This window comes from Martes martes (assembly GCF_963455335.1).
Source record: "Martes martes genome assembly, chromosome: 15".
Lineage (NCBI taxonomy): Eukaryota > Metazoa > Chordata > Mammalia > Carnivora > Mustelidae > Martes > Martes martes.
In genome coordinates, this window is record NC_137903.1 from 38,376,138 (window position 1) to 38,402,542 (window position 26,405).

General features: G+C 44.2%; 1 protein-coding gene across 2 annotated transcripts in view; it reads right to left on the minus strand.

Annotated features, from left to right (window-relative positions):
* Window positions 1–454: 454 nt before the first annotated feature.
* WDR26 (WD repeat domain 26) overlaps window positions 455–26,405 on the minus strand; it is a 43,229-nt gene continuing 17,278 nt past the window's right edge. For both annotated transcript variants that reach the window (XM_080824386.1, XM_080824385.1), the window contains exons 7-14: window positions 23,516–23,654; window positions 17,640–17,780; window positions 14,502–14,621; window positions 12,218–12,363; window positions 11,843–11,921; window positions 11,214–11,343; window positions 7,402–7,587; window positions 455–5,040 (exon numbers count right to left, since the gene is read on the minus strand). In XM_080824386.1, the coding sequence (XP_080680512.1) occupies window positions 5,015–5,040; window positions 7,402–7,587; window positions 11,214–11,343; window positions 11,843–11,921; window positions 12,218–12,363; window positions 14,502–14,621; window positions 17,640–17,780; window positions 23,516–23,654 (967 nt within the window). In that variant the 3' untranslated portion in view covers window positions 455–5,014. The remainder of the gene's footprint in view (window positions 5,041–7,401; window positions 7,588–11,213; window positions 11,344–11,842; window positions 11,922–12,217; window positions 12,364–14,501; window positions 14,622–17,639; window positions 17,781–23,515; window positions 23,655–26,405) is intronic.

Here is a 26,405-nt window from a genome sequence, read left to right on the forward strand (position 1 = left end):
GGCTCTTGATTTCAGCTCAGACTGTGATCTCCGGGTTGTGAGATCGAGCCCCACATCAGGCTCTATGCTCAGTGGGGAGTGTGTTTGGGATTCCCTCTCCCTCTGCCCAACCCCCTGTGCTTGCTCTCCCTCTGAATAAAAATTCTTCAAAATATAAGTAAAATCCAAGTGTTCCCTGAATTCTCCTAAAGTAATCCATGATTGCACAATTGCCCTTTATATTTTTTCAAAAATTTTAAGTAATCTACACCCAACATGGGGGTCGAACCCACAACCCCAAGGACTGAGTCACACATTCCACCGACTGAGCCAGTCAGGCGCCCCTGACACAACTGCCCTTTGAAGAAGACACTGCAACAGGTGAAGCGATGAAGTGGAGAACGCAGGTAGGTACGTGGGCGTCAGATTCAGCCAATCAGCCATTTGAGGTTGGAAGGACACAAGGAGGCTCAGCGCAAGGTCTTACTCATTCTGTTTATTGGACTGAAGGGGATACAAACAATTGGGTAGTTTGTGCGACGCATGGACATGGAAAAGGTGTATTTAAAAAAAAAAAATCCCAGTAAAGCAAATCAAAGTTAATGGAGTTTCAATTGAACAAAATTTTAAAGATGTTTAATATACTACACATTTATAAAATAAAAGTTAACAGGGTGTTTTGTAAATAATTAGAACAAGTGAAAATAAATATCAGAGACCTGAAGTTTTTATGCTTTAATGAAATAATAAAGCAAAGAAATTCAAACTACTAAATATAATCTGAGAGGCAGTTAAAAAAAAAAACCAAGAAACAAAAACACCAGAACCCCCCAAATTTAAGAACACAATTCTCTGAAACACTGAATCCATCCATAGCAAATAGTTATTACAGACCAAAAGCTCTAAGTGTCAGCTAGTTCCACCACAACGCCATGGAAATCTGGACAGTTTAGGCATCTTAAAATCAGCACATAAGTTCTTTTCTTGATCTCTCCAGCTTGGTTTGTAAGTACAAACATGCTTCTGTGGGTCTGTCCCTGCGCCATACACACACACACACACACACACACACACACACACACACACACGTTTTCAAGGAGCCAATGACATGTTTTTTCCATCTATGCCTAAAAATGTTACGATTCGGTTTTAGCACATTGACCCTGATAATGGAAATGCTTGACTCAAATGCTTGAGTCAAAGATGGGGACACATCTCAATCTTATAAAAATAGAGCAGTATTAAGCAGACTCGAGAGAGGGCACTTCACACGTGCATGAGACTAGTAAAATTGACAAGAACCCAGAAAGTGGTTTCTAGGACTTTTGATGACTTAAGTACACTCTCTCTCCCACACGGACACACGACACACACACACACACATTTTTATACTATTAGTTTCATTAAATCCAGCCTATCTGGATTAAATAGACAGGGGATGGGTTTTTATAGTTTTTGTTTCTGCAACTATAGGGCAGCTACTGTAACAATAGCTTAACAACACTGGAAATTTCAATTCACCCTGTTTTTAGAAAGTGTCTAAGTGTAAATAATGCAGATTCACCTCTTCTTTTAAAGTTAGCCATTTGTAGGAAATCAGATATGGTTTTGAAAATGCAAGTAGTATTTTGGAGAATAAGGCCAAAAGAGAGCTGCTGAAGTCTAAATGAGAGGCTAATGGAAAATTAAACCAGGATGTTGGTACATTGTAGAGCTGGGACACAAAGGAGATTAAGAAAAAGGTCTTCTTTCCTCCCCATTCAAAAGCAGCCACTCTTCTGCTGTGAAAGAAACGGACACACAGAGCGCCCTTTCAAGAGATGTGCAGTCTATTTAGCACTGAGCAGAGGTGATAGGGTCAGTTCGTGTGCAGGAAACAAGAGCCTAAAAAAGAAAATTTCAAGATGGGGAGGGGTGGGAAAGAAGGGTTTTCTATTAATGTCACAGAAAGCCGTTCTGGAGGGAGAACACGCCTAAGAACAGAAACCGCTCGCTCTCTCTGGGTGTGGGTGCGGATGAAAACACAGACCATAACTGGGACTTTTTTTCCTTCTTTTGACTAGCAGGTTCCTTTCATCACCTTGTCTGGATTTAGAGCTAGGTAACCCCGTCTGTTCTCCCACCCACACCCAAATGGGCCCATCTGTTGGGACGCCTGCCAATTTCCTCTTCTGAGACGACTTACCTGGTTTTATATGACACACTGGCCTGGCCTAGGACAGTAGCAGAAACGGAGCCCATTAGGGAAGCTATGTCGGTCCCCACCCACACTGGACCCTCACCCCTGGCTCTTCATCCCCTCCCTGCCCCAGCCCTGCTCAAGTCCGACGCTGTACTAGTCATAACTGATTGTTTGGAGGAAAAAGACATTTAATTTCATACTTGCTCCAGCCCTCAATCAATGAACGACAACAAAAACATTTTTAAGCACATGGAAATGAGCCTACTAACCTGATTTTTGGAGCCCAAATTCTCCACTCTGTTTTGATCTATGTGCAAAAAGTATTGGTACTTTTCAGTTTATACATTTGTTAGCCTCCTGCGCTGGCTGGCTTGCGTCCTCGCTCTCCAGCCTACAGCACTGTCAGGCGATCCTAGGTCTCTGCCCTGTGACCTCACATAAGCATGGTCCCCACACAGCCCTGGGGGGCCCACCGCCTCGGCCAGCCCGGGGCGTGCTCTTCCCTGGCCACTCTGAGGGCCCCTGCACCCTCGTCACCCCACGGCAAGGAGTTACACTCTCTGCGAAGTGTGCCTCACCTCTATGCCACTTTTTTGTGGTTTTGTTTTTTACAGTGTTTTTAACAGAAAAACTCTGACGGGCTGGCTGGGGGAAGCCCGGGCCAGAATGGGGGCCAGGTTGGCCCTGAGCAGGCAGCGGTCTCGGGGAGCGTCCGTGGGGCCCCAGGCACGCTGCGCTGGCTCTGCCCACCGCTGGTGCCCACCTTGCTGTAGCGACTGGGCTGCAGGGATGGCTTCGGGGTTTGGGGACTCACCGAAAACACGAGTGGGTTTAACTGCACTGAGGTAAAGAGAAGTTGCCACTTACTTATATACAGTTACCAATGAAGACTTTTATTCAAGCTCAAAGTAAAAAGTAATTTGAGTTAAGAAAAGTGAAGTACCAGATAAACTGTAACATATAGTTATTTGTAACTCAGAAGTATCAAAACAGGAGTTCTTGATTCTCTAAGTGGTGGTCTCTGCAAAATGGAGCTTAAAGAAATCTTTTACATACCAATTTGATAAAATAATCTGCCGACCACTGTCTGTCACTTTCTCTTACTATGAGCTTTTGGGAGAATCCGTGCTATTTTAAGGCCAATTGTGTTTGTCTTTCTTCTCCCCTCCTTGACTTGCCCACCTGTCCCTGGGGCTGGCCCTGCCCCGTGCCCACGGGAGGGTTCCTGACACCCAAGCCTTTCCCCGTGCTGGACAGACTGCAGGCGTGGCTGGACCCCAAAGGGGACTTAGTACAAGCCCTTTTCTTCACCAGAATCTGATCTCAGGGGTACTCCCACTCCTCCTCCCAGCGTAACAGCTGTGGTCCCCCCCTTCCCCGAGCCTCTGCAGAGAAGGGGAGGGAGTGTGGAAGGAGACCAAGTCAGCTGCATTCCGCTGTTAATGGGGTTTAAAAGCACAATGTGAACATCAGGCTTTTGGCTTATTCTAAATGTGAAACCCTCAAGATTCAAAGTGCTTTTCCTCGAAGGAGACCGTTCTTTAAACTGAAGGGGGTGGGGAGGCAAGGACTACCCACAGCACCAGTTTGAATGAGGCTCGGTATGGCAATATCGGGAAAATGGAGAAGGAGCGTTCTGTCAATTTATGTATCTCTACAGGTCAGAATATCAAGGGCCATTAAGATCAAGGACTGTGAGGTTTTAAACCCAGTTTCGGTCTGTCTGGAACTTGCTGAATCCTCCTGACAAGCTCAAGGAGACCAGGAACTTCCCCAGTGGTTACTCCTCATCTCCACTCTCCCGCGGGATCGCACCAGAACACCTTCCCAAGCTAGGAACAGCTTGGAACGGGCTTTGCTGCGAACCTAAGCTGACTCCTGATTTCTCCTGTTGGTAGAGATTTAAAATTCTCTTTTTGAATCTTGAATTTCTTCAACATCAGGTACTGATGTTCCTTCAGGAATAAAACAAAAGGGGGGACACCTTCACGGCAGGACTCTGGATTTCCTGGGCAATGTCCTTCAAGCACTGTTTCTGGGCAAGTCTCACATGGGATTCCAGAAGAGCATCAGTTATACTGCATATCTAAATCAGAGAGGAAACTTTTTGAAGCTGGTTTAGATTCCAAATGTATACAAATGAAGTCACTTTAATCCTATAAATACTTCTTAATTTATTTTTAAAAAATTGTGCTGTTAACCCTTTTACGGGGCAACAAGCTATGTGAAAAGTACAAAACTTTTTGTCAAATGTAATATTGAGAGTGCTTTTGACATAGTTCACTGGTTTATCGTCTGGATCAGTATATACTGCGCAACGGGCAAGGCTAGAATCCATGAACCAAGCTGCAAAGATCTCAAGCTAAATAAGGCGGAAAGATTTTGGAGAAACAAAAGAAGGAAATTCTTTCCTATCCAATGTATACTCTTCAGACTAATGCACTCCTTCTATCAAGCCTTCTAAACTGTTAAATAAAGTTTTCCAAACAAGCATTTAAACTTCATTACACAGAAGAGCAACAAGAATGGTATCCCACCAGACAAAAGGCAGGAGGGAAAAAAATATATATACTGAGTTCAATGGGTAAGCCTGAATGTAGCACAGTTCTTCACAACCGATGGGGGGATAATTCAACATGGTGTCCAACAACGTTCTAACGACGTGCTTCATCTCAACTGGTTACTATGAAGCAAGGTGTAAATGTTTGGCCCCAATTGGGCTTCAGAAATGGTTCTTTTTTCATGACGAGCATGTCTGTCCAGCTATCAATCATGTTTGTTTGCACCAAATCCCAAGCCATTAAAATACGACTAATTTAAGTTAAACAGAAGTCGTCTGCTCCACATTCGCCATCAACTATCCATGCTACTGCATTCCTCTGAATGAAGACGGGATGAAATGTGTTTCGGGAGGGGGTGGGGGGGGAGAAGAGGGGAGGGGAAGAAAAAAGTCACCAGTTAGAAAGTTTTAATATCAGGATCATGATATTACAAAACGTACTACCACTGAGAACAATCACACCACAGCAAATTCTTGGTTATTTCCATCAACATCTTTAGAACAATGTGTCCGTGTCGTGTCTTAGCCTGTATATTATAGTCTAAATTCATTACTTTGATTATTGGAGAACCCAAGCGAATAATCAAATTAGAATCTCATACTTTAAAAATGAACCTTCAAGTAGTTCTGTGGAACAGGAAATCTTTATGAATAGATGACAAAATAAGAGGGGCGGACGACCTGGTGGTCCAAGGTAGGAGTGGGACCTACCTGGGACCGCATGCTTCACTCACTCAGCCCGAATTCTGTGCTATCTTCCAACTGTTTGTTTTTGGGAATGGGTCAACATAGCCTCCTGGACACAGTTTAGTGGCTGTAATGGGCACATTCACGGGCTGGACAACCATCTCATCACCTGTCAGCAGTCACACACAAATGCCAGAACCTAGCCCTCAGCACCCCACTGGTCTACTTTCATTCTCCATGGACCTGCCCACTCATTTCACAGAAATGGGGTTGCACTAAGTGGTCTTCTGTGTCCTGTGTCTTTCACTTGGTGTATTGATCTGAAGATCCGCGTTGTAGCGTTGGCCTGCTTGGTCCTAACCTACTTGACACATACATTCCTTAAAACGACACCGTATGGAACTCTGTTAGAATGAAAGGTCAGCAAGTTCGTTTTTGAAACGGGAGTCAAATATTTTTGCTTAAATGACTTACAGTATGCTAGGATGTCATGATTTTTGAATCATTTTCTTTAGCCTCATCCATGTTTTCCAAAATTTCTATTCCAAACAGGTATTACTTTAATTAGTTAAAAAAAAAATTCAAGTAGGGGAAAGAACCCAGAAGATACCTTCGTAAAAGGCATATAGCCAAGTACCTAAGTTTTACAGAAACCGTCCTCCTGTTTCAGGTATCTGTGAATGTATTTCTGGGGCTGCACCTGTGTTGCCAGAAAACAAGGCAGGGCTGCGGCAGTGGAGCGGACCCCACGAGGCCCAGCTCTGGGTCCCCTGCTGCCTCGGTGTCCACGGCCACTTGCTCTACCCAACGGCGGGGCAGCACAGGCATCGTCTCTGAGCTGGGACTGAGGTGTACCTGCTTACCAGGAAATTCTCTATCTACCTAATGTTTCTCTGTGTCTCCAAATCGAACATGGCTCCTTGAAGAACACACTTCCAAATGACTGATAAAACGAGAGAAGCACCTAGAATCATGGTTATGAATCTGTAAAACACCAGTTGTCCAGAGGGTCTTGGTTCCAGCAGCGGTCCTAGAGGCACACAGGCCGGTCCCGTAGGGACGCGCAGACGCAGGAGGACCTGCTGGGCTCTGCACATGTGTGCAGCGGGTCTCAGTCTCACCCGCATCCTCTTCCAGCCTGGCACGCTCACCCGACCGCGGGTGCTCCTTCTCGCTGACGTCTAGGTGGGACACGCAGGGAACAAAAGCCTCTTCATCTGTTTTCTGGGCGATTCGCTTTCTTCTAAGGAAACCAAACATTTCACTTGCTCTGTTTGAAAGAAGAGCAGCACATCCTTCCCGTATGAGCTCTCACGGCGTCTTCCCTCCAGCGCCGCTGTCTGGCTCAACTAAGCCATGTCCTCAAGGGAAAACCCTTCCACCCGGCCTGCACCTCTGTCTTCTCCCCCATGGGAACAAGGGTGGACCCTGCTGTCACAGGGCTGTGATGACGGTGTGCCAGCTGGCTGGACATGCTGCCTGGCCCTGAGGCGCAGGGCAGATCGCAGTGTCCTTCTCTCTCCCGGTCACGCCCGGTGCGCAGGGGGCCACACGGTGTTATGGAGACTTATTCGTAAGAGCAAATCGTTCTGAAGTTGTTCAAATTTTGTAATATTAGCTAGTTCTTATGGGTGTGAAAATAGGAAGCGCTTCCTGCATCATGAAGCAAGACTTTCAAGATTTGTTGAGCTGAAAAAACTAAACAGCTACAGAGCTATAAACGCAGTGGCATGCTCCCCTTCGTGCTCCCCAGTGTCACACATGTGCACACATGCGTGTACCACACACAACCACACACACGCAACACACACACACACACACACACACACACACACACACACACACCTGTATCTCAGGTTACTGAAACTCCTTCTGAGGAGAGAAAGTACAGTCTCTAAAAGAAGGAGGAAATGAACTCTATCCCACACTTCCAAGTACTGCTGGGCCAGGTGTCACCAGGAAGAAACACAGGGATGGAGTGCGGTGGTGTTACCTTCGATATTCTGGTGGTCTATAAAAGGTGCTGGTCCCCATATTCTAACAGTGCCATCGTCTGAGGCGCTGGCCATCATGGATGGGATCTGTGGGTTCCAGCTCACACAGTTCACTGTGCGTGTGTGCCCTGTCAGCTCCGCGATTGGCAGTTCGCTACGTTTGTGCCAGATGTAAACCTTGTGATCTGAACAAACAGGAATTCAGAGAAAAGTCAGGGAGTTGACTTCAGCAAAACCAACTGATCTGGAATTTATCATCACACACATGACATAGGACTCAATTATTAGAACTTAATATGACGTGACTAGTTGAATAAATCACCTTATGATCACCTTTTTGCCCCAACAAACTTTTCTCCTGCTAAAGGTGACTGATTCTCTCAAGTCATCACAAACTCTGCAATGTTCCTTAGTACCTGAGAGGTGGATCACAGTAAAGATCTCCTACATCTGTAGGACAGAGCCAATAAACGCTCCGGCAATGGGCGGCGCCTGAGCCGCACTGCACCAACCCAACGGTAGCAGGAACGTGGCCACAGCCAACCCTCTGCCGGGCAATCTCTGCGGCCAGGTGCTCGTGTTTGGCTCTGCTGCTGCAAGGTGGGCACCATGCTCCTGTCCTTCCTGGGGAGGGGGCCCGAAGCGCTGCGGGTGCCCACCCAGGCTGAGCGACCCGTAACTGGTGTTTTCACCTGTACAGGAGGACCGGACTCACCCCACTACGTAGTGAGGGTCCAACATGTTTGTGTATGAAGATTTCTGAAAAGAGCCTGGCACAGAGTATACCCCAGGCGTCATCGCAGGTGACAGGGGCACACAGAGGGCAGATCCCGGGGGAGGCACAGGAGTGTTCCGCATGGAGACGTGGGAGCCCCTAGGGACAAGCTTCCCACTGGGCAAACCTCAGCATGCTGCGGGGTAGCTCATTTGTGGTAACAGAGCAAGTCCTGGTTTCATAGCATCTAACTTGAAGATGAAAGGCTGGGACTCCCTCTGAGCATTCTGTGTGCGTATGGGAAGCAAGAGCCAAGACACTCACTGGAGAACTGAATTATACTTTCCTAGAAGGTGTATGTTGTTTAATCATTTTCCCTTGCATAAAATCAAGTAAGCAAAAAAGGTAAAAAAAGGGGATGCCTGGGTGGCTCAGTTGGTGAAGCGTCTGCCCTCGGCTCAGGTTATGATCCCGGGGTTCTGGGATCGAGCCCTGGTTTGGGCTCCCTGCTCGGCGGGAAGCCTGCTTCTCCCTCTCCCACTCCCTCTGCTTGTGTTCCCTCTCTCTGTCTCTCTCTGTCAAATAAATAAAATCTTAAAAAAATAAACAACAATAAAAAAACCCCAGAGAAAGACAAAGACAAAACAGCAGATTAGCTACGCTTCCCCTTTAACCAGGAAGTTCTCAAAGAAAATCACACTGGAAAGTGTGAGTGAGTGGGGACCTGCTCACCGCCAGGGGGAAATGCTTTGTGTGCACACACCCGAGGACGGTATCTGCTGGAGAGGCAGCAAGCCCAAGGACTGAAGGGGTCAGGGTCAGAGTGACAGGCCTGCTGACTGAGCTCGGCTGGCCGCTGTGGTCCGTGGAACCCACAGCTTGTGCTATAGTAAAAAAATAAAGCAGGGTTTTCTACACATTGCCTGGCCACTGGAAAAGCTTGCATAATGGCATAACTTTCTTGGGAAAACATTTTCTAATTGCTCTATTTTACACTGACATTCATGTACTCGGTGATTTGGAAGGTTCTTAGAATACATTCGTTGCAAATAAATGACAAATGGATTAACGTGACCATCTTGGGACATGATGCATTCACCATGTCCCGTTGGTGTTGAAAATGTTCCTCAGGACCATTCTAAGGCACCTGAGTCGTCAGAACACTCATCTCTTCACCTCACAGTTCATTTTTAGCCCTAAACAGAATATAATGTGGTCTGATTAATGATGATTCATCATTAGTTCAAAGTCAGTTTGGGCTTTAAAACAAAAGGACTCACATCACTAGGGATAATGGCAGCCACATGTATTCTGAAGCACTTCTAGGGCTGATGTAATGTTTAGAAAGGCTGGGGGGCATAACTAAGAGGGGAAGCCCCCCAGAAGCAGAGCTGAACGGAGCTCAGGAAAGAGACCTGGTGGGGGCAGGGAGGGCACCTAACAAGCTGGCAGAAGGCTTCGGGTGCTTGGACTGTGCCAAAAGAGGAGCCAGTGCAGAATCTGCAAGAAAATAACTGAAAAGATGTGAACTTTTCCAAAGTGTCAGCTACAAACCAACTCTCCTCTCTCCTCAATCTTACCTGATTTTTTTTCTTTTAGAGAGAGTGTGAGCAGAGGGGAGGGGCAGAGGGAGAGGGAGAGAGAGAGAATCCCAAGCAGACTCCCTGCTGAGCATGGAGCCTGACGCAGGGCTCAATCCCATGACCATGAGATCATGACCCGAGCTGAAATCAAGAGTCGGACGCTCAAATGGCTGAGCCACCCTGGTGCCGACAGATTATTTTTTAGAGAAAGAAATAACAGATAAATTCCTATGCTTCATATGACTCCCTAAAAGTTTTTGTCCTAATTCTTAAATATACCTTATACACAAAGGGAAAACTCATGTGTTACTCTTATCCATCGAGATCAATTTTTTGTCAAGATAGGCGTGGTCAATACTTTGGATGATAAATGGAACACTGGCAAAGAATCCAGTTCCCTGGTCTATGTTGTAAAACAAGATTCGGCATTTTGTTTTTCTTTTTAAAGTTTATTTATTTATTTGACAGAGAGTGAGAGAGAGACAGCGAGAGAGGGAACACAAGCAGGGGGAGTGGGAGAAGGAGAAGCAGACTCCCTGCTGAGCAGGAAGCTCAGTGCGGAGCTCCATCCCAGGACCCCAGGATCATGACCTGAGCTGAAGGCAGACGCTTAATGACTGAGTCCCCCAGGCGCCCCTAAACTTGGTATTTTTAAAACTGACTGAATTAATGTGCTGCTGTAGTGCTCAGAGCAGCACAGCACGCACTCAAGAAAAATGTGCTGAATGAGATTTTGCCATTATTTATGCTTCTAGCGCCTTGAAAAGCACACTTGCTTTTAATACTCAGCTATCTGTGTTGCTTTCCTTGAAACAATTTTTTTTTTAAAGATTTTAAAAATTTATTTGACAGAGAGAGAGAGCAAAGTAGGCAGAGCAGCAGACAGAGGCAGAGGGAGAAGCAGGCTCCCCACTGAGCAGGGAGCCTAACCTGGGACTTGATCCCAGGACCCTGGGATCATGACCTGAGCCCATTGCAGATGCAAACCCACCTGAGCCACCCAGGGGTCCCTCGATTTTAAGCAATTTCTATTTTAAATTAGACTGATGACTTTGGGAAGAGGCCTGCCTGGAATACTGATGTTAGTAGGCTGGAGAGCACATGTATTTAGAAAGTAGTAGAGATAATTCTAGAATTTCAGCTTTTTCTGAGACCGTGAAGAATCATGAAACTAAATTACTCTCTTCGGCCAATAAAGAAACACTGCAGATCCTAACTAGAGTCGAATTTGTCTACAATCAGGTAACACATCATAATTGACCCTGACTACATACATTTTACAAGCCTCTGCACACCACCATGAAAGAGTACTGATTTAACTAAATCTTGGTTTGATACAGAGGACTCAGGCATTCCAAAATGGGGAAATGAACAGTGTACTTGAGAAATAAAACTCAAAGAATTTTTAATCTGCATTTGCCCGGAGACATGGCTACCCTCATGCACTGAGACAAAGACAGAGCCCCCGTGCCGTCCAGACGCATGAATCGATAGTGGCATGCACACAACTCACCCTCACTGCCACTAGCGATGAAGTCTTCGTTATGGCCTCCGAAACATGAATGGATCGTATAAAACCCTTGCGTGACACCTTGATACTTTCTTACTAAAACTCTGTCTTGTAAGTCCCATAAATGAACTCCCTGTAGGCAAAAGAAAATAGATATACTTATTCTTCCTCAACTCAAAAGAGTTTTTTTTTTTTTTTTTTTTTTTTTTTTAAAGATTTTATTTATTTATTTGACAGAGAGAGAGAGATCACAAGTAGGCAGAGAGGCAGGCAGAGAGAGTGAGTGAGGGAAGCAGGCTCCCTGCCAAGCAGAGAGCCCGATGCGGGACTCGATCCCAGGACCCTGAGATCATGACCCGAGCCGAAGGCAGCGGCTTAAACCACTGAGCCACCCAGGCGCCCCTCAACTCAAAAGAGTTTTACACTGAATATCCCTTTGCCTGATGGAACATTTTCAATTCTATTACACAAAATGACAACATTCTGACACATTTAAGGTTGACTTTACAAACTTAAGGATCAAACACATAGGTGAAGTTTAAGAATTTGTAAAAATATTTATTTATATATGTATACACCAAAAATCATATATTTTGAACTAAGCTAAATCTTTATAATTATAATAAACTTACCTGAGTTGCTACATTTAACAAAGCTAATCGGCCATTCTTGGAAATAGTAAAAGACATAATGGGATGATCTTCTTGTACTCTGTAACCAGAAAATAATCTGTCAAAAGCAACATACTAAGAATCAAGAACATTCAAATGATCAAAATATAAAATGTTCTAGCTTAAACACTGCAATTTTGTCTATAATCAGTATGACAAACTGTATTTCAATCAAGAAAAAAAATCTGAGTTAATGGTTACGAAGCACCACCCGACCACCAATCCATTTTAGGGTCAAGTCCAAACCAAAACATAAAAACTCTTCTCAAATAGCGAGTTCCACCACACATCTTAATATAAATCAAACAGTTATTTAACGGATAAAAAAACAGTTACATGTTCCTATCTGTAAGGTCCTCAAAGTTGTACCCCCGGATCCGCTGGTGTGTGTCTGATGCCAGAACAGTCTTGCCGTCGCTCAAGCACCAAAGGCATTGCACTCTCACCCCTTCCCAGGAATCAAGGAGGTTCCCGTCTAAATCCTGAGGAGAAACCCATTATGATACAGTGCTCAGAAAGCAAAGAACCAAAAGAATCTCAGCAGCATCTTTTAGTAGTAAGTCTGTCTTTTCCTGCTCCACTTAATTGTTCCATAAAGTGGTTTTCATCATGAAAATGTGACTATAGGTCCAATTTCATTACAACAATACCTCAGGGGGAGGGGGACAGAATCTCTGGGAAATCCATCTTCCCTTCAATAACCTGCCAGGCACAAATAAATACAATACACACAGGGAAAGAAGAATCCCAAGTTCCAAGTGAAGGTCTCACTTCTACTGGGAAAGAATTCAAATGTTCCTTTAAAATGCACTATACTGGGATCTGTCCTGTACTATTCAGAAGTTGGGATATGGAAAAGATTACTATGACGTTAATTACAGCTTTACAGAACTCAGAAGCTGTTAGGACATTTTTTTTAAAAAAGAAAATCCAATTTTTTTTTAAAGATTTTATTTATTTATTTGACAGACAGAGACCACAAGTAGGCAGAGAGGCAGGCAGAGAGAGAGGAGGAAGGAGGCTCCCCACAGAGCAGAGACACCAATGTGGGGCTCGATCCCAGGACCCTGGGATCATGACCTGAGCTGAAGGCAGAGGCTTTAACCCACTGAGCCACCCAGGCACCCCCTGTTAGGACATTTTAAAAACATCACCAAATTTGCAATGCATTCTACAGATCAAAGCTCTAAGAGGCATCCCATTTCTGCTCCACAGATGGAGGAGCTGCTGAGTCCTGGGCCCTGATGGTGTCAACACCATAGGGGATGGTGGGGTCAGCAGAGATACACAGGGTCGTCCTGCAGCCAAGGATTCAAGAATAAATAGCTTCGCTGCCGGAAAGTACAGCATGGGGACCAGCGGGACTGAGTATCTCAAAGTTGCTAAGAGAATAAATCTTAAAAGTCCTCATCACAACTGTGTATGGGAACGGCTAATTACTGTGGTGGTAATTTTCAATGCATACGACTATCAAATCATTATGCTCTATACCTGAAGCTAACATAAGGCTATATGTCTATTATACCTACGTTAAGGGAAAAATAAATAAAAAAATCCAAGTTGTATATTAGCCCATGGATAGAAACTCCAGAAATAACTTTTCAAACTACTGGGAAAATCACAGATAGACCAATAAAGTGTGTTGAGACAAATGGGGGAAGAAAAGAACTCAAGAACTCAGGCTTTGGGGACAGGACACGATGTTCCACAAGTCCCATGGCCGGCTTATCAAGACACCAGTGGTTTAGAGTGGCCACATGGAGGCCTCTATGATGTGTGATCTTTAGCTACACTGAATGATTTACAGGATTCATGATCTTGTTTAATCTTTTTTTTTTTTAAAGATTTTATTTATTTATTTGACAGACAGAGATCACAAGTAGGCAGAGAGGCAGACAGAGAGAGGAGGAAGCAGGTCCCCCGCTGAGCACAGAGCCAGATGTGGGGCTCGATCCCAGGACCCTGGGATCACAACCTGAGCTGAAGTCAGAGGCTTTAACCCACTGAGCCACCCAGGCGCCCCGATCTTGTTTAATCTTAAGACCACACGTGGAAGCGCTCACTGGCAGTGGGCCAGGCTATGATGCGAGACACGGACACCAGATGGACAGCCATGGCAGAGTCTGCCTTGTCACAAGATTGGTCACAGTCCTTACTTTCATCACCCCATGAGCCCGAGATTAATGGGGCAGACAGTAATCAGAAGTTACTTCAAATAAAGACTGGAAGGTTCTCTGGTAGTGCCCATCACCGCTTTTAGTCCTCACATATTTAAGACAGTCAACTCATGAAATTCAGCAGAGTTTGGATACAAAACCTAGAGCCTCAAAAGAAGTGCTAAATATTTTCAATCCTATACCATTAGAAACTTATTTATGAGGACAAAATATTTAGTAAAATAATTTTTTTAACATTTTAGCAACTTGAAGTCTAGACTTTGTATAAGCATTTAAAAATGGTTACAAAAAGAAAAAAATGCAGAAAGTTCTACTGGACGGTGCTTATTAGAAAGATAGCTAAGTAGGTCTTCACACAATCTATTTCCTAAAAGACAGCGAGTCAAGTACATTTTTTATTTCAACAAATGCAGCAGGCCGTGGACAGGGCAGGAGGTACTCACACACTGGTAGAACTGGCCCCGCTGACCTCCAGTTACGAAGCGTTTCCCATCTGGATTCCAAGCCACGCTCGTCAAACTGTCCTCATGAGACTGGCTCATTTTTGTCCTTAGCTCTCCCGTCTACAAAGAAATAAAACTGTGGCTAAGACCTTCAAGATAAGCTTCTTCTTTTTTTTTTTAAAGATTTAATTTATTTTTTTGTCAGAGAGCACAAGTAGGCAGAGAGGCAGGCAGAGAGAGAAGCAGGCGCCCTGCTGAGCAAGAAGCCTGATGTAGGACTCCATCCCAGGACCCTGGGATCATGACCTGAGCTGAAGACAGCCATCTAACCCACTGAGCCACCCAGGTGTCCCTCAAGATAAGCTTCTAAAGTGAATGCATAAAGAAAAAAAAATAGTAACTGGGATATCAGGTTCGTTTGGTGTTCCTAACAAGAGAAACGAACTATTCTAACTGGACTTACAAAAAAAACCAACCAACCAACCAACCAACAAGACTGCAGTGCTCAGAGGAGGAAGAATCGGGAGCTCAACAATGTCAGCACAGGCGACTCCAACAATAGATCTGATGACAGAACCTCTAATAAAACTCTCATTTTCAATTACATTTATAAATCAAATTATATTTTCTCCAAGTAAAATGATGAGCAGCTCAGTGCTACATGCCCTACTCCCTCCGAGATCCCCCTACTTGTCCCTGTCCCAGACTGCCATTAGCAGTTCCTCAAGAACATGATGAATGGACAGAAAAACTAGGTCCTTGAACTAAGGCAAGGGTGCAGCAGTTCTCAATTATGTGAAATTTCGTATCTGAGATGCTGGAAAGGTAGTAGGGAAGATGGGAAGAGAGAAATGAAAATTATTTTTCTGATATCTAATTTCATTTCAACTATAAGTACAGAAAAGAGGCTTTTGTACAGTTTAGCATAGCTGTTTTAAAGGATTCCCAAGTAAGAAAGACTATTTACTGGTTACAACCCTAAGATACCCACCTGTTATTTTTTCTAAGTTACTGAACTTAGAAGGTAGACACATACCATTTAATCTAGTCTTGATTCCATTTTGTTCATGGATTAGAAACAGGCTCTGAGAGATAATAGCTGCCCTTGGCATAATAAAAAGTACATGGGCATAATTTTCCTGTGAGAAATGGGTAATCAAAAGTAAAAAAAAAAAAAAAAGTGAAAACAAAGTGTATGATCAGGGAACAGGGCCAAGTACTAAAGCAAAGAGGGCATGAAAACAGAAAGCCAGAGGTCTCCCTTTACACTGGGGGGAAAAAAATCAGCAATTTAAAAATCTTCCCCCGTGCTGCTAATAGGTCTCGTCCATTTATCTTTTTTGGACTGCTGAATATAAACAGTTAAAAGTTCAGAATCCCACATACACACACAGAGGCTCAATCTTCTGCATTTTGTCTTCACACACAAGTTAACACACTAAGTGCTGAGGCAGAAATGGTCTTTTCTTCTGCTGTGCTGACGACAGTGGGTATATGAGGGAGTCGATCGTGAGGAAACTACCTTACCATAGGAGGAACAATGTGCAAATTGACTGAAAACCCAGTCTGTAAAGTTACACACAAACAGTTCGGCTAGAACACCCTCTAACTGTCCAGAAACTCAGAACTGACTCACAGGAGGACTACAGACACCATCGATTTTGAGTCTATTACTGGGGGATCAGGACTCCACACATCTTCTCTTGAGGGGCAAACAAAAAGCTTTAATGGGAAAAACAACAACAACAACAACAACAACAACAACCCATTTTGTCTTTCAGGTCAGATTCATCTCAGTCTGTTCTACTGAGAGAAGCAGTCTCCTCCTCTGGGCTTTGCTGCACCGCCCCCCCCCCCCCCCCCCCCCCCGCCATCACAAACACCGATGACGCAATGGTTTGCTAAAATGGCCTAAAGGTGTTTGGGGAACAACTGGGGATTTTTAACTACGAAATGAAAATTAAATATTAGAGAATGATAGCTAATGTTCTTGAATAAGCTGTTATTTTCTAGAAGGTACATGCTTCAGTATTTGGTATCAAGCATCACATCTATAATTTCCTTCCAAATGTTTTGGACATGGATGTCTGTGTGTACACGTCTACATGCATGCATGCATGTGTGTCCACACAAAATATACAGAATGGTCATCGCAGAATCCCAGGTGGTGGGCAAGGGTCATCACTGTATTCTTCCACTTTTCTTAATATTCAACGACTTTCCTACTGAAAAGCTAGGGTTGAAACCTAAGTAGTAAGTGAGCAGTAAGAAGACTGTGCTTTGTAACTAGCAGCAGAGCAGGAATTACGGCGGATCACCCTCAGGGACATCTCAGTATTCGCTCTGTCCTCTGCATGCTTGTGCATAGTTTCAGCTCTACTCTCTCAGTACAAACCAAGTCATGTATAGGTCCCCGAACTCACAGTCCCACCCTGTCAGTGCACACCAGTACCCTCAGACCACAGCTCGGACCATGCCCTCGCCTTGGGGCGGAAAAATGAAAAGAACAGCATCTAACCAGCCACCTTACAGAAAGAAGTTAAAAAAATTAAATTGGAATTACAAGGTCTTCAAAACACAGTACAAAAATAATGGAACTAAATGCTAATTTTTGTAAAACAAAAACAACAAAGGGATCCTGGACGAAGGTCAAGTTTGGGTTTACAAACAGGAAGAGAGCCCTTACTAAAAGTACTGAAACATCATTACTTTTCCTAAACTAGGTCAACATATAAAACAGTTAAGGAGACAACAGTATGACCGCCACCAAAACAAGAGCTCTGGCTCCCTACAGACGTTTGCACACTTGAAAGGTTAAGTTTCATATACAATTATCAAATTATGAAACCACCATAAAAATCTGCTTGTAGTAAAAGTACCACAGTAAACAGTAGGAATTCCACAGCACAAAGCACAACATTCCTGAAAATACTTTCGTCCTTCTTTTAAATACTCTCTTATACTCAGTATGACATTTGGGTTGCTAAGTGTGGACACCTGGGCTCTGTCACGTGGGACCCACTCTGGTCGCCGAGGCTGGGTGGCTGGCTATTTTCTAGCGAGCATCAAGCTACAAGGAATGCATGCAGGACGGGCCCACCGAATGGAAAGGCTCAAGGACAGACAGAACGTGCTCACTTGGACATTCCAAAGCCACAGCTCAGAGCAGTCATCTGGGCCACAAGCAACAAGGTAGCTGTCGTCCGGACTCCACGCGATGTAGGAGACGCCGTAAGCATGTCCTTCTAAGGTTTTGAGCAGTTTTAGCAGGTGTGTATCCTAGGAGGGAAGGACACAACTTGGTTAGAGTCCCCAAAGTCCACAGTTTTCTGGCATTGGAACTGGAACAGCAGTAAGCATCTATTTGGACAGTGTAATGGACTCTGAGGAGGCGCTCACAGATTCACCAACGTCCCCTCTCCGAAGGTCCGACAGCTCACGTCATAAAGCCTCACTCATGCTGTGACATCTCGTGGGCATCTACTCCACGCCAGGCACGGTGTGCCAGACGGAACTCTAATGATGACACAGGCTTTATGCCCGTGAGGCTTCTGAGGAAACCAAAAGCACTAAGAGCGACCTCTTATTTCTGAAAACACCTGACTGAGATAAAACTTATGCACCACAGAATGCACCCTTCCAAGTATGCAATCCTGTGACCTTGAGTATGTTCACAGAGTTATGCAGCCACCACTGCTATCCAAGCTGAGAACTTTCTTGTCGCCTCACAAAGCTCACACTTGTTAGCAGTTCTTTCCCATCCCCCACACTCCCTTCTCCACAGACTTGCCCGTTCTGGACATTTCACCCACACGGGATCCTACAACGTGGGGCGTTCTGTAACTAGCTTCTCTCGCTCAGTGGAATGTTCCAGAGTTCACCCATGCTGGAGTGTGCGTTATCTCTCTCCTTTCCATTGGTCGATAGTCCATTTCATGGATCTACCCTCTTTTGTTCATCCATTCAGCAGCCGATGAGCATCTGGCCTGTCTCCAGCTTCAGCTACTATACACAATGCTGCTAGGACTGCACAGACTCTGGGCACATGTACCAGAGCGGAGCCACAGGCTCTAGGTGTTGTGTTCTGAGGAACCGCCAACTGTCTCCTGAGTGGCCGCTACTAAGTTGCTCCGCTACTAAGTTGCTCCACCAACACTACTTCGGCCAGGTCTCCTAACCCGAAGGCTATGTGTCCCTCCCCTGCCCCACATGATAGGGACGAAGACCAAGACCACCTTGGCAAGAGGTGCTGGCCTCTCGGTAGAGCGGACACCTCTGCTTGAGGTTAAGGGGCTCAATTTCCCTGTAAGGGGCGAGCTGCTGAAGATTTTTAAGCTGGTGAATACATAACAAGGGTGTCTGGTTTTAGGAGGAGAACATGCATGATGATGTGGCAGATGAATCAGAATGGACAGATGCAGGACACGGACACCCCGAAAGGGCCGACACGAGCTACTACGGTCACAAGAAATGATGTCCCAAACTAACACAGTGTGGACTCCAAGAGGTCAGACCAGAATGTACTTGGGATGTAAAACACATACGACAGGATGAGACGAGACAGGTCCGAAGACCACCTGCAGGTTTCTGTTGTATGGGGGAAGGATGTGCACGGCAAACAGAACAAGAGGGACTTGGCTGGAGGTGGCAAAAAGTGACTGAGTTAAGTGTTAGACTTTGGTCAAAGACAGACTGAGACTGGTACTGTGCCTGTGGAATTCTGATGGTGAGGACCCAGAAGCAGTTAAAAATGGGTCTGGGGGGTGCCTGGGTGGCTCAGTCGGTTGGGCATCTGACTTTGGCTCAGGACATGATCTCGGGGTCCTGGGACAGAGCCCTCAGTTGGGCTCTGTACTCAAGAGGGGGCGTCCACTTCTCCCTCTGCCTCTGGCCCCCTGCCCCACTCATGCCTTTCTTCCTCAAATACAATCTTAAAAAAAGGGGGGGGGAGGGGAAAATGGGTCTGGAACTCCTCTGATAAAACTAGGTTGGGAATTTTTTTGTCAGAAACGTCACTAACAAGTGGATGTGTTTAATACATTTATCATTTATTCTATCACCTAGTCCAGACCACCATGTCTGATAAAAACTAGCTAACACTGCCACTGCTTCTGACCCCTCGGCAGGAGAAGGCAAACAGGGCAGGGGTTTGTGTGAGTGTGTGGTACCACTGGTCAGAGAGGCCCCCATCACTGAGCAGGATGCCTGGGCTTTGGGACAGGCTCAGTCATAGAGGTGCTTCGGACCCGCACAGTCTCTTCTAAACTGATGATAAACGACTTTAGAAGTATTTAATTAAAACACTAATTCAGCACATTAATATAATCCTGTAAAAAACTAAAGCTGAAAATAAATGGGGATATGAATGCTAGATCTTCACAAGTACAGTGTCTCTACACTAACCTATGTCAAGTGGAAATACCATGTTCATGGAATCCACTTAACTCTGCTCAGATTTTGGGTCAGAGAATGGGCAAAATGTTTTCTGTTAAAAAAAAAACAGGTTTTGGGGTCACATTACCTCAAATCTTTTTTTCTTCTTTAAGGAGGCGTGGGACCCAACTCGGGGCTCGATCCCACAACCCTGAGATCATGACCCGAGCCGAAGTCAAGAGTCAGATGCTTAACCAACTGAGCCACCGGATGTATCCATCACCTCAAATCTTAATGTCCTTCTCCATGTATTGCTTTTCATCCATTAAAACACACACACAAAAAACACATACTCAAAAAGATCACCAATTTTCTTACAAGTTTTTCAAACAGTATTTGACATAATAAAATACTATCATACTAAACTCTCAAATCCATGGCATCTCAGATTGGACTGAAAGCATTAACTCTACGTTTCCCAAGCTAATCTGGCCACAAAAGCCCTTTACTCCTAACACCTACTCTGACAAAGGCACTCTGGTCTAAACTCCTTAGCCAAGTGCACCAGATCCTCCTGGACTGGTGGCCTCCAACTCTGCTAACCTCATCTCCTACTCTGCACTGTAACCCCGAGACTGCCCAAATGCCAGCCACGTTTTCCTTTCCCATGTCCTGCAGGGGACAGTACTAACTGGTTTGCCTCGGTAACAGCGACTCCTTCTGCTAGGACTCACTTGTCTTACTTTCCAGTTCCAGTGGGTTTCTCCTTTGAGCCCCTGTAGCACCCATCACAGAACAATTACAGGGTAATTGTTCTGTAATTACACAGTTAATTGTCATGAACTTGTGGTAAAGCCTCACATAAGCTTGCGCTCAACAAATATGTGCTAAGTGAAGGGCATGGTTATACACTGCTGCCAAAAGAAATCGTAATAAAGCACAGTTTAGTATGCTTTCTGTTCAGACATCTTGCAAATAATTGCTGAAATACAACTCCTCAGAACAGTGTTCAGAGGCCACAACTAGATCCACACTGTTTTTCTAGTCTGATTTCCCACTCTTTGCCTTACTCATCCTATCCTCTTATCTGATGGTGGGGGAGGGCAAGGTCCCTCCCTTCCCAGAATGCCCTCTCCTGTCCCCACCTGTGTTGTGCCTATCAAGACTCAGACCAGGTGCTCTCACCTGGGCAGCATTCTGCACATTCACAACACTCTGAACATCCTGTGTGAAATGTACTTCAGGGTGTAAATTACTTCCCTTTCTACATCGTGTGTTCCTTTCCCAGATGTTACTCTACAGCCTATAAGCAGTCACTTAGGGAAGAGGCAGGGATCCTTGAACTTAAATGTGAGGACAAACGCACATCTCTATTTTCATTAACCACAGGCTGAAATTCAGTATCTCCTTCAGGCCTGAATGAAGGCAATTGACAGGTGGCAGCAGGTGAGACACAGGTGCATCAGCCTTCTATATATCAGGGCACTGTTAATAAAAAAAGTCTCCAGTATTTTCATACAATATCACAGCTACTGCAGCTATCTCAAAATCTTTATGCTCATCACTACTTCAAAATTTGATAGTGGTTAGAGCTCTTGCTAGAATTTGCTGTTTAATGTGTTAATAAAAAAGCAACATGGGGGGGGGCCTGGGTGGCTCAGTCAGTTAAGTGTCTGTCTTTGGGTCAGGTCATGTTCCCAGTGTCCTGGGATCGAGTCCTGTGTCGGGCTCCCTGCTCAGTGGGGAGTATTCCTCTCCCTCTATTCCTCCCTCTGCTCATGTTCTCTCTGTTAAGTAAATAAAATCTTAAAAAAAAAAAGCAACATAATTGTTATACTGGATTTGTTTTTTTATTATTTAATAACTATATTTCAATAATTGGGTTTCTTAGATAATTAATATTATCCCACTTGGGTTTACTATATGTTTTGATTTAAGCATTTAACATTACTCTGGGTGGGGGTTGTCCCTGGAGCCATCAGAGTGTCAGAGTACTACACGGTACAAGGAAAGAACGCCTGCTTCATGGCAAAGAATAGGTCTTATCACCTTTCATCATTCATAGGATATTACAGGTACACAAAAATTGAGGTATGCTCTCAACTTGTTTTTTTTTTAAAGGAAACTCTATACCCAGTGTAGGGGCTTGAATTCACAACCCGGAGATTGAGAATTAAATGCTCTACTGACTGAGCCAGCTAGGCACCTTTGATTCTTTTTTATTTAAAGATTTTATTTGTCAGAGAGCACGGGGAGCAGCAAAGTCAGAGGGAGAAGGAGGTTCCCTGCTGAGCAGGGAGACCGACACACGACTCGATCCTGGGACCATGAGATCATGACCCGAGCCAAAGGCAAATGCTTAACCAACCAAGCCACCCACAATTCTTTTTTTTTCCCCCTGACAATTCTTTTTAAAAAATATTTCCTTCTATGGCCTGTTTTGTCTATTTTTTTTTTTTTTTAGTGTAAAAGTCCACGACTTTATTTGGGACAAATATTATATTCTATTTTTTTTTTTAATTTTTTGGGGAAGATTTTATTTGACAGAGAGAGAGATCACAAGTAGGCAGAGACAGAGGGGGAAGCAGGCTCCTTGCTGAGCAGAGAGCCCGATGTGGGGCTTGATCCCAGGGCTTGATTGAAATCATGACCTAAGCCGTAGGCAGAGGCTTAACCCACCGAACCACCCAGGAGCCCCCAATTCTAAATTTTTAAAATAAGATTACTTAGTTATGATTTAAACCAAATATTTCTCCTTAACTTATTTAGAGGCATGTACTTCTTTTGATAGGTCAATAAATGTCCCACTGGCTAAAAGAAACAGAAATACTTTTTTCTACAAATCTGTAAGTCATCTTGTTATAAACAATGACAAAAATCTGATTTTAGAGAGAACTCAGAATTTTAAATCCAAAATACAGCATTTTTTGTACATAAGGTGGAGGGGGTGTTCAACAGAAGTTTCACAAATCACACAAGACAGGGGCGCCTGGGTGGCTCAGTGGGTTATAAAGCCTCTGCCTTCGGATTGAGCCCCGCATCGGGCTCTCTGCTCGGCAGGGAGCCTGCTTCCCCCTCTCTGCCTACTGGTGATCTCTGTCTGTGAAATTAAAAAAAAAAAAAAAATCACACAAGACAATGAAAGATTTCAGAAGGCAAACGGTAATGAGTCCTTCCTACCTTGTGACAGAATGGTAAATTGAATATTATCAACAAAGGTACAAACTGGCAAGGGGCACGAAGAGCAGTAGGTCTGAAGTACAGCTCTTCCTGGATCTGAGTCTACCTGTACCACTCACTAGCTCGGAGAGCCTGGGCACTTAACATCTATCTCAGTTTCCTGATCTGAAAACAAGAGATGTGAGTGTCCCACAGCGGTATTCTGAGGACCAAACCAGATTGCACACACACAGATTATGAACACAATCACCAGCACGCACTCTGTATCTACCTACATATGCCATCTAGAAAACAGAGGAGGAGGTAAGACATGACAAAAATGACAGCGAGATGCTCTTAGGAAAGAAGACACTTATATACGCACACTTAAAACCTATGTTAATTAGGTTTTAGATGAATTACCTTTTTGTAGTCTACAAATACACACACACATACACACGCACGCACACTGGAGTACATACCGGATCAACTTGCCATATGATAACTGTGGTATCTTTTGATCCTGTTGCTAGTTTCGTGCCATCATTGGAGAATTTACAGAACCACACTTCATTACAATGCTCCGTAAGTATCTGCTGAGTATAACATGGGAACTGCCTCCTAAAACAAATAAGTCCACACATAGTTATTCTTTCAAAAATAGAGTAATCTAATAATGAAAAAGGTGAAACAAATGAAACTTCTTTAGACATAAAAACTTTAAAAATAAGATATGAATGCTTTGCAGATCTTCATCAAATTTACAGTCGTATGTTGAAAAAAGATTATCACAACATCAGTCAAGGCAATCTCAGGGGAAATCAGTAATCTGAAGTCTGGTTCAATGTACAATTTACTCCTTTTCCCTTTCTCAAGATTAAACAAGAGTAAAAGTATGTGTCCATCACAGAATTTTTTGGTCTGATTAAAGTCAACTCATATAAATAAAAATTAATAATCAGGGTTTCAGGTTTGCTTAAGTTGGCTGGCATCACGAGGAATGCACATTTTTATTTACATAAAAGCAACCTGACTTAACAAAAAGAGACAAGGCACTCCCGTCGGACAAGCTTGGGTCACAAGCTTTCATGTCTTCGGCAAGTTATTTCACTCCTGAGCCTCAGTTCCCTTGTCTAGAAAAGGAGAGTAATATACACCTAACAGGGTTCTTCTCAGGACAAGAAAAACATCTACAATGCCTGGAACGCAACAGATACAAGTGATTACTGAGATATTTCAGTGCAAGCAGAGAAGTAGTGCAACAGAGGGAAGGGGCTGCAGGGACTAAGAATAAAGCCTTAAGAACAGAGACAGCAGCATCAGAGACCTAGGTTCAAATCCTGACTCAGCCACTTACTAGGTCGTTTCCCAGAAATGGGGAACCCCGTTCAATCCCAGTCTCAAGTTTTCCAACCATAAACTAAAGAGAATGGTAGCTGCCGTATGGAATCTCTGTACGGGGACACACAAGAATGAGATGATGCACATGGAGCATTTAGAAGCCCAAGTCCCCGCTGGCACGTCCTCAGTGGTCGCTGCTACTCTAGATTAAGGGCAATGAACTCTATGACTCTGGCTCTGAAGGAAAGGGGATGACAAGTGACTGTTTCCAGGAAGCATTTTTCAAACCATGTGTAAACCCACTTTTTTTTTTTTTTTTTAAAGATTTATTTATTTATTTATTTGTCAGAGAGAGAGAGAGAGAGAGAGAGAGAGAGAGAGAAGCGAGAGTGAGCACAAGCAGACAGAGTGGCAGGCAGAGGGAGAAGCAGGCTCCCTGCCGAGCAAGGAGCCCGATGTGGGACTCGATCCCAGGACGCTGGGATCATGACCTGAGCCGAAGGCAGCTGCTTAACCAACTGAGCCACCCAGGCGTCCCGTAAACCCACTTTTAAAAACTATTCTGGGGTGCCTGGGTGGCTCAGTGGGTTAAGCCTCTGCTTTCAGCTCAGGTCATAGTCTCAGGGATCGAGGCCTGCCATCGGGCTTTCTGCTTAGCAGGGAGACTGCTTCCCCCACGGCTCTGCCTACTTGTGCTCTCTGTGTGTCAAATAAATAAGATCTTTACAAAAAACCAAAAAAACCAACAAAATGAGGTGCCTGGGTGCCTCAGTGGGTTAAAGCCTCTGCCCCACGTCGGGCTCTCTGCTTGGCAGGGAGCCTGCTTCCCCCTCCCTCTCTGCCTACTTGTGATCTCTGTCAAATAAATAAAAAAATCTTATTAAAACAACAACAACCAAACAAACAAACCCCATTCTATCCTCCTCCAACTCGATGGCAGCAGCCTTCCTTAGAGCTTCCTGCACTGACTTTGGAAGGTTACACGCCAAACTGCCTAGCCCAGAAGCCCTGGCTGTGCATGCTGCCGAGCACTGAAATGTGTCCAGGACACCTGAGGAACAGGATCTGTAAATCTAGCTTTAATTTCTTTATGTTTGAATTTAATCTCTGCCTGCCTCTCTGCCTACTTGTGATCTCTGTCTGTCAAATAAATAAATAAATCTTTAAATGGCTACATGTAATTAGGGGCTACTTTTTGGGTAGTACAGCCCTCTATTAGAATCTCTGTGATCATAGAAAAGTTCTTTGAACATTAGTGGATAAACTTTTCTTTCTTGGCGGGGGAAGGGGCAGAGGGAGAGAGAATCGCAAGCCGACTCTGTGGTGAGCATGGAGTTCAACACGGGGCTCGATCTCACGACTCCAAGATCATGACCTGAGCCGAAACCAAGAGGTGAATGTTCAACTGACTGCCACCCAGGCACCCCACAAAGGTTTCTCTTTTGAACCAAAGTACAGGTGACATGTAAGAGTAAATCAGTTTCAGCTGTACAATAGGACTCTACCACTCTATACACGCACAGAATGCACACCACAGTGCGTTACAGTATCATCCACTAGATTACCTACACTGTACTTTTCAACCCCATGACTTGATAAACTTTTAAGTTTATCCTGAAAAATGATCTTCCCTGTTTTTCCCCAATCTATAATTTAAAAATTTATTTTATCAATTCACTAGCCTATAAATAATATATATTCAAAACTAAATTATTATTTACTTTTTCTGGCATACACACACCTACTTTAGCACTTGGCTATTTGGAGGCTATATTCAATTTTCAGATTGTCTAAAAATTGCTTTAATTTTAAATTATTATTCTATATGTGAGCTTAAACAGAATCAATACCAGTTGACATTTATTAATGCTCTAGATACACCAAGCCCTGTGCTACACGTTTATAAATAGTACTGCTAATTCTCAAAACTACCTCGCAATACTATCTCCATCTTCATGAGGCTTGAAGAGGGCAAGTAACTTAACAAATCATAAACTGGTAACTGAATTAGGTCTAAACCTATGGCTGATT